The 9248-nt window shown below is 43.7% G+C and overlaps 1 protein-coding gene across 6 annotated transcripts in view; it reads right to left on the reverse strand.

Annotated features, from left to right (window-relative positions):
* Positions 1-8984, reverse strand: part of GRAMD1B (GRAM domain containing 1B) — a 186446-nt gene extending 177462 nt beyond the window's left edge. For 3 of the 6 annotated variants that reach the window (XM_084782045.1, XM_084782044.1, XM_084782039.1), the window contains exon 1: positions 8623-8923. Coding sequence is in view for 2 of the 6 variants with exons in the window: in XM_084782047.1 (XP_084638173.1) it covers positions 8623-8642 (20 nt within the window). In the remaining 4 variants the exon portion in view is untranslated. Of the gene's footprint in view, positions 1-8622 lie in introns of all 6 variants that reach the window. The other 3 variants (XM_084782047.1, XM_084782046.1, XM_084782043.1) reach the window with 2 other exon arrangements.
* Between the last annotated feature and the right edge of the window lie 264 nt (positions 8985-9248).

A 9248-nucleotide genomic window follows, 5' to 3' on the forward strand; every position in this document is an offset into this window, starting at 1 on the left:
CAAGACACCCAACACCTGTCTACCACTTCTGGAGACCTGCAATGACATAGGCTATTATGCAGAAAGCCTAACTAACAGCTTTCAGGCGAGGGTTCTCCTAAGTACACGTATAGACACTGTATGTGTGTATGCGGTATGCTGTAAAAATGTGCAGCCATCCATGACCCAATAAGCAAAGACTGCCTCGCACAGCATTTGCCAAAATGCACAGGCAAGAGCAGACTAGGAATACATGCATGGAATTTGTGGCTTGCAAGAAAGCTGGACATCTGGACAGAAAAGTAGCGGAGACCGTGACGTCACTGGGCAGATATTCCCCTCTAGACTCTTTTTTAAAATCACTGAATCCTTTGTGCAAAGGGCAGTGTGGGACGTGTGTTCAATGACAAACATTTACCCAAGGTTAAGACTGGTTACGCTCTGAAATGCACGTCAAGACTGGCTAAAGGGTGGCTTTCTCCTTAGACCTTTAAAATGTAGTGGAGAGCATAGTAAGAGGCAGTAGAAGGGGGTGGGGGGGGAGATTAAAGGGCCATAGCCATCCTACCAGAGTATCTAGGGCTCAGGTTTTCCGTTTTAAAACAAAAGCAATTTGGGAGGCACTCGGCTCATTCCTGTAATCCCAGCACTGGGTAGGCTGAGACAGGAGAGTTCATAGTTCAGGTCAGCCTGACCTATATAACAAGATCCTAGTTCAAGAATTAAGTAATTGAAATGATTCAGTTAGGACCCAAACACAAATTGGCCTTAGATGACTGTTCTTGGCTGTAGGGACTTTGATCACTCACTTTCTTGAGGGCCACGAACTGCTTCACTCCCTCCCTACCTGGCACAGTGAACTAGAAACATTAGAGACCAATCATTAGGGTGGCAGTGAGGCAAGGAACAAGGTGTAAAAGAGTATGGGGATAAGAGAACAAAGAGAATCACTTGATCTGTTTTTTCGTATACAGCTTGAATTTTCTGAATTCTCCCTTCGCCTCCCAGGCCTTGGAGGAGCTAACCACTTAGAGTAAGAAGAGGCCTGAGACGGTTCAGTGGGTACTGCTGCAACCTGACCACCTGAGTTCTTGAGTTTTATCCCCGGGGATCTAAGTCATCACATGCAAATAAACAAACAATATCTGTTAGTTTGGTATTTTTAAGACTGAGAAAGAATGCTAAATGTGTGTGGCTGGGCTGGAGGGTACACTAGGGAGCCATCCCTTGCTATATACAATCTAAAATAAGTCACAGCTGACCAGCCACCCCATCCAGCTCCTCCTGAGGAAAAAGAAGAAAGCTCCAAGATCTTGCTGGAGATTCTCCCATCTGGGGAGTGCTCTCAGCCTTGGGGAATGCATGCATTTGGCAGAGGCTTGCTTCCACCAGCCTTCACAGGAGCCAGGGTGATCTCTAACGTCACCTGGTCCTCCTGGGAGAAGGGCAGCCACCAGATAAGCCCTTCAGTCTCATAGCTCTTCAGAGACTTTTTTTTTTTTTTTTTTTGCATAACATTTGGCCGCCCTTGCCTGTGACGCTGTAATATCAAAGCACAGACAAATGCCATCCCCTCTTGCCTCTTAAGTCTTGCAAGGACAATCTTTGTGCACACCAGGGCTGGCAATAACTTCCTAAGGTCACCCCCTCTACCCTTGGCTGGTCATGCCATGCTCTACGTAACCCAGCTGCATTCCTCAGAAGTAGCACAGAACATCCCCTCTGGAGCGCTCTGAGTACAGCCATGCTAGTTGAGACGCAGATCTTTCCATCACTTGCTATCACATTGGATGTTGCTCTATCCCAGTGTACTGAAGATCTTGAGTAGCAGCTTTCTCCTGGTGTGCCCATGAACTCTAGGACTACTGCAATCACTTTGTACAGAGCTTGACAAATAGTAAGAATTCTGTGCCCCCAGCCCTTGTTTTCTGACCGCATCAATCATTCCCTCGATAGGAAACAGGACTGGTTTTTTTGTTGTTTGTTTTTTGTGTGTGTTTTTTTAATTAATTTATTTATTAAGTATACAATGTTTTGCCTGCGTGTACACCAGAAGAGGGCACCAGACCTCACTGTAGATGGTTGTGAGCCACCATGTGGTTGCTGGGAATTGAACTCAGGACCTTTGGAAGAGCAAACAGTGCTCTTAACCTCTGAACCATCTTCCGGCCCCTGTTTTTTTGTTCTCTGTAGCCCTAGCTGTCCTGGACTCGCTTTGTAGATCAGGCTGGTCTTGAACTCACAGCAATCCACCTACCTCTGCTACCACTCCCAGCCCAACTATTAAATTTGAGGAATGAATAGACTCTTCGCTGAGTGCTGAAGACAGAGTAAGAGAAATCCCAGTTTGTGCACTGGGCCACACTGTCCAGCAAGTCAGGGAGAATCGTATGCAAATGAGATAGGAGTAGAAAGATAGGAATTTTTTAACCAGAGGGAAATAGGTAGCCTGGACAGGTCTCATGGAGGAAATGGCATTTCAGACGTGGGGAGTGGAGTGTGGAGGCGAGCCCCTGTGATTTTAGCACTCAGAAGGCTGAGGAAGAACCACTATGAGTTCAAGGACAACTTGAGGTAGTGACTTCTAAGTCAGCTTGGGCTACCGAGACTTTGACTTAAAAAAAAAAAAAGCTCAGGAATAAAATAAATAGAAAAAAAAAAAAAAGACAGCAAGAGTTTGAGTAATGAATCCACAGAGGAATAAAAGTGGTGTTTTGTAAAAGTAAGGGGATAGGTTAGAACAGGCAAAATGCTGTCTTAGGTATTATGAAGGAAGGCTGATTGTGGCGAGTGTTGATATTAGATTTCATTCTTTAAACAAAAGGATACAATTTAAATAGGTTTTGTTGTTTGTTTGGTTTGGGGGGGTTGTTTGTTGGTTGGTTTGTTGTTTGTTTTTCAAGACAGGGTTTCTTTGTGTAGCCTTGGCTGTCTCGGACTCACTTTGTAGACCAGGCTGGCCTCAAACTCACAGAGATCTTCCTGTCTCTGCCTCTTAAGTGCTGAGATTACAGGCGTGTCCCACTGCACCTCTCTTTGTATCTCTCTGTCTCTGTCTGTCTCTCTGTCTGTCTCTCTGTCTGTCTCTCTGTCTCTCTCCTTATTTGATGATTATTTTTGCTTTTGTTTTTCATGGAAAAAATGACACTAGTGGCCTATTACTGATCTGCATTTGGGAGAATATTAACTCTGATGACACTTTGAAATACTTATCAGAAAAGCAAAGATATGATGGACCAATTAGAAGACTATTAGATGGTCAGTGTTTTGGGGTCTTAAACTTCTGAATGGCAAGCACATCAGGTAAAAACAGGAGTGAAAAATCTGAAATGGGAGGAAAATAGATGAAATGGGAAGAGCTGAGAGGGGAAAATGGGACGTGTGGAAGACTTATTCAAAGACCCAAAATGTAAGAAACCCAAGAATGAGTCATGACTTTGAAGTCAAGTGAAATAAGGAATCAACGTGAGAAGTGTTTCATGGCCTGTGTGACTCTCCCAACAACCCTGAAAAATTGCTCTCAGAAGCCTGATCGTAGAATATTGAAAGGATTGTACAGCATTACTTGTCCAAGTTCATATGAGTTACCAGTGGGAAATGGGGATAAATTTTTGAGCTCATGCTTTTTTTTTTAATTCCCAAAAGACTGAGACAATTTCTTTTTTCTTTTTCTTTTCTTTCTTTTTTTTCCCCTCGTTTTTGTTTGTCTGAGACAGAGTTTCTCTGTGTAGCCTTAGCTGTCCTGGACTCTGTTTGTAGACCAGGATGGCCTTGAACTCACAGAGATCCGCCTGCCTCTGTCTTCCGAGTGCTGGGATTAAAAGCGTGTGCCACCACCACCTGGCTCTGAGACAATTTCTTTACATTTGATAATTAGGTCTCTCATAACCTCTGAGGTAAATCACCTCGGTGGAGTGGCAGGAGAAGGAATGTATACTGCTATGGGTTAGGGGGGCAGGGGTGGGGGCGGGGTAAATGGCTAGACTGCATAATTAGATTCTTCTTTCCAGACATGGGTGAAAAACATTCATTCTTTTTCAAACCATTCTTTCTAGTCCATGCGTGTTTATTAAACAGACCTTCTTGCTGTGCGGTGGGGCCTCGCATCCACACCATTCTGCCTTAACCTCTTCCAGGATATCTGGAGTTCCGTGGTGAGAAGGCGTGTGTGTTGGGGTAAGGGGCAATAATAGTTCTGTTTTGCTGTTGTTTCCCTTCTAATTTGTGTGTGTGTGTGCCTTTATTGCTGAGAGATGTTACGTTTCAAAGGAACAAAATGTGACTGCATGATTGTGCCATTTAAAATGGAGTTCTGCTTAAACCTGCTAAGAAAATTGAAGGTTGGTGGTGTACCTGGTAATATAACAAATCAATCAAAGAAAAAAAAAGCATTTAATATTCCCAGACTCTCAGCACATCTAATAGTAGGCACTAAAGACTTCTCAAAAGTTTGTGTAGAAAAGTACTCATTTCTTCCCCAAAAAGATTTCTTTTGAAAGCTCAACACAGATGACTCTGGCTTCAGCTACTTCAAATCTGGGAGTGGGGGGGGGGGGTTGAGGGTGGGGGCGGGGATTAAAAAGCCAGTCTCAAAGTCCAATTTGAAAGGAAAATCTACTCCGATAGAAATATACGCCAAATGTCATGTGAATGCAGAACAGAAAGATCCGCTAAAAGAACACTTTCTGTGGGGTGTGATGAGTTTTCAGCTTAAGGGAGGACCGAGGAGGAGACCTATCTTCCATAATCCTAGGCACCCTATTTCACAGTGCCGAAGAAGCTCAGCGGGTAAAGTCTGGGCTTTTAAAACATCTCGGTCACAGGATCCCAGGATGGTGGAGCAGAGGTTTCAGTGATCTTGTTCAACCACCACATCATCATGCTTGCTCACTGTGTTCAGTAGGAAACCATGGCACAAAGAGATGATGTTGTTCTACTTAAACATATGAACAAGACTAAATTTTACACAGAGGGTTTTGCACACTCCTTGAAATTAAAGGTCAGAGCTACAAGGATAACTCCTTCAAAGAGGAGGCTTTGAAGTGGTAGGGAATGAGTTATTTAAGCAAACTGAAGAACCAACCATTCGTTGCTGTTTGTTTGTTGTGCTTTCTTTTGTCTTCTTCTTCTTCTTCTTCTTCTTCTTCTTCTTCTTCTTCTTCTTCTTCTTCTTCTTCCTTTTTCAAGACAAAGTCTCTCTGTGTAGCCTTGGCTGGGCTGGACTCACTTTGTAGACCAGGCTTGCCTTGAACTCACAGTGATCCGCCGGCCTCTGCCTCTCAAGTGCTGGGATTAAAGGCGTGCGCCATCACCGCCCGGCCCTTGTTTTTCTTTTTAATGGGCACTCTGGCTGTTCCCTACCCTCTAAATCAGAAAGCAATAGCCACTATTCACAGATAAGTAAGCCAAGACTTGGGTCTACACCTTGCTCCAACTACTTGTAGAGTGGAACAAAAACTGTCACATGCTCTATCCAGAAATACACACTGAAATCAGACAAGTGAATCTAGAGGCAGGTGTCTGACTTGCTCTGCTGGCATATGGTGCTGCATTTGCCAAGCACTGGGGACATACATTAGTCTTTACATACTAAGGCTAAGCCCCCCCCCCCAAAAAAAGTGAAGTCGCTTTGCTAGAACACAGAAAGAAGTTGAAGCGTGCTGGGCTCAACAGATGATTTTCATCGTTGGCTTTCATAACCCAACCCTGGACTCAATTCCCACAACACTGTGAGTCATTTCTCTTTCTGCAAGCCATGACGCTAGAGAGGAAGTATCTGTAAATAATTCATTCCTATGCAGGTCTGCATTGGCTGTGGCCTTCTGCCTGTCAGCTGTTTCTCCTTTTCAGGAATACTCCTTATGCGTACACTTTGGCTGCTCTCTGCCTCAGAGCTGTCCCAAGGGCGAGCACCATGCTTGCCTCCCTACTGCTCTGCTGGCAGTTAAGACTGAAACCACTGCGCTTGTACTTTGCCTGTACAGGATTTTACACAGTATAAAACAGACACTTGGGAAGGTGAAAGCTACGATTTCTGCTGTAGCTCTCTCAGAAGCTCCGCACTGGAAAGAATTGCTCAAAGCAATAGTGGTGTACGAACAGAGATTTAAGTCAGGTGCGGTCCCAGAGGAGCACCTCAGTGTGAAAGTTTGAGGCCAGTCAGGGCAATAGAAAAAGAATAAGAAGAGGAGGAGGAGGAGGAAGAGGAGGAGGAGGAGCAGTAGCAGCAGCAGCGGCAACAGCAAACAAGATAGATTTAAAAACAATCCTTACCTGGAGAGAAAACTCAATGGGAAGTACGTGTCAGAAGTGTACAAGGCAACCCCAGTTTTAATCCCCCCCACAAAAGCAGTTGAATTAAAAATAACTTTTAAATACAAAACAAATAATATGTTCCACAAAAAGTATTTATAAATTTGTTCATTTGGAAAAATGACATTTCCAGTTAGCAACCTGAATACGGCACAGGTCTTGTGAAGGACTCTATTGAATAGCAGAGAGTCCGCAGGGTTATAGGAACTACATCGCTGGATGCACACTGGACTTGAGGTTATCCATCCAAGATAAAGGAAGCCTCGCTTCGTATTGCCTCAGCCACTCCCTGGGTGAGTCAGGTACCTTTGGGAAACATTGATTCTGTCTAATAGTTGGAGCTATCTTTTTCTTTCTTTTGTATTTGAGACATGGTTCCCTATGAAGCTCTGGCTCACTTAGGTAGAATTCACTGTGTAGCTGGTCTGGAACTCACAGAGACCTGCCTGGTCCTGAGCCTGAGTGCTGGGATTAAAACTCAATGGCACCCTACCCAGCACAGATGGACATTTTTATGAATAGGCTTTCCTTAGGTGATGGAATTGTAGGCCTAGAAGGAACACTAGATATTTATTACAATCTCACCCTCCCCCCACCCTGTCTCACAGATCCATGACGGAGAAATGGAGGCACCGGCAAGGTAAACATTGGACACAGAGATCACAAACCTGAGGCTGGAAACATCAGTGTTCGGTTGAACGTCTTTGGCTCAAGCTCCACCTTGCTTACTTCCAGTACTTTTTTCTAAAGCAGCATTTTGACTTCAAAAATAACTTGAAAACAGATTGTACAGAAGAATCCCTAGCAGTCGCGCTGTCTTCATACGCATACATCTACTTCCCCCATGAGCCCATACAGAGCAAGGAGTAAACCAGACACAAGCACTGTGGGAGTGCTAATCCCAGCGTGCAAATGTTCACTTTGCACAAACGGTCTAAACAGGACAGTTATCTGCTTTTGGAAGGGCTGTTTCTTTCCAGGAATAGAATACCTTTATGTAGAAAATTCCCCTAATGCATTTTATTTTTTTTTAACTGTGTGTGTATGTGTTTGCCCGCAGGCACGGGCACATGAGCAGCGGGCTGTGCGTCATGCCAGGCATGCGGTGCGAGGTCAAAGATCAGAGAATCAGTTCTCTCTTTCCACCATGTGGAACTGAAGTCCACTTCTTCAGGTTTGGCAGCAAATGCCTTTACCCTCTGAGCCACCTCTCTAGCCCCACTAATGCACTTTAAATATTAGTTGATATTGTATTATCAATATATTTATTTATATTAATAGTACACAACTTTGCAGGAACAATACTACTTGATAAAAGTTATCAGTTAATTACTAACTTACATGTACTACTCTGTGAGTTTAAAGTTGGAACAGTTGGGTCTTAAAACAAATTAAAAGGCCACCCACCAGATGTAGGTTAGAAATACTTCAATGTCCTAAAATATTTAGATTCACCTAAGTTTCTTGAGCCAAGCACTGCATATTCTCATGTAAACCATATAAAAATTATATGAGTTCAATGTCGCTCCTCTCCCATTTTTACAATGAGGAAACTGAAGCCTGGGGAGATTAAGATCTTTAGGTATCAAGACGTGATTCAAATCTAAGTATTCTCAACGCAAGCCAGTGTTTCCCTCAATCCATTGTCAACCTGTTTCAATGCCACAAAATCTGTATTCCTAACTGCTACTCTGGTTGCAGCTACCATTTATTTTTGCCAGTATTTTCATTTGATCTCCAACTGGGAAGAAGAAATGAGTATTTAGAGTTGTAATTCCACAAATGGATATGTGTCATTCTCCTGTTTGATTTAGTCATCTCCTATTAGTTTCTTTAATAAAAACAGACCACAAAGTTAATACTAATTTCTCCGGGCATTCATATTGAATTCTGAATATTAAAAAAAAAAAAATACAGGGGCTGGAGAGATGGCTCAGAGATTAAGAGCACCGGCTACTCTTGCAAAGATCCTGAGTTCAATTTCCAGCAACCACGTGGTGGCTCACAGCCATCTCTGAGATGTGATACCCTCTTCTGTTGTGCATGCAGGCATAAAACTGTACACATAAGAAAGAAAGAAAGAAAGAAAGAAAGAAAGAAAGAAAGAAAGAAAGAAAAGAAGCCTTAAAAAAAAAAAAGAAGCTATTATTACCTAGAAATGTCCATGGGGCAAATTAAAAAAAAAAAAAATACAGCCCCAAATATCAGGAGCACTCCCAACAGAACTTCCTAGCAGTAAGAAGTAATTTTTAGGCCATGTTCAGACCACATAAACAACGTTGTCATCAATAATGTAAACATAGCCCTAATTGTGTCTCTAATGCCTCTTACCTGTTACGAAGTCTACCCATAGGTCCGCCGTAAGACAGCAGGGGCGGGCGAGTCCAGCACTTCACGGCCTCTGCTATTGAAAGGCTTGCCAACTAGACGCGCCACAAAGGGACTCCAAACGCAGAAAGGAGAACTCTCTGCTTTAAATGAAGCTGGCTATCTTCTGATGGCATATCTTAGTAAACACTACAAGACCTTTAAACACAGCTTCTCTGTGTCTTGGTTCTGATTTATCCTGCATGGGTAGATAACGTCTTTCCGGGATGTAGTCAGGCAGCGGCTTAAATCTTGATGGTCAGAGCAAAGTCTACTTTCTTGAGAGCCTGCTCACATGATCTCATTCCATGCAAACGTGCCTTCTCTGCGGGCAGGACAGTGGACCTCGGACCCTGGACCCTGGTCATTAGTTTCCAATCTCCACCATAAGGAAACCTCCCCAGCTTGACTCTGAGAACAGCTAGTCAGCACTCACCGGACCTGTATGGGCATCAGGCTCACCAGGATGCTAACAATCCAGGCCTCTTCCACCCTGCCTGCCCTCTAAAGGAGAAATTTGCCTCCTTCCTATAGGAAAGCAGATTGTTTTACAAGTAGTGAGATCCCACCCACAGAGTGCAGAGCGCAGA

Source organism: Acomys minous (genome assembly GCF_964271855.1).
Source record: "Acomys minous genome assembly, chromosome: 5".
In the NCBI taxonomy this organism is placed as follows: domain Eukaryota; kingdom Metazoa; phylum Chordata; class Mammalia; order Rodentia; family Muridae; genus Acomys; species Acomys minous.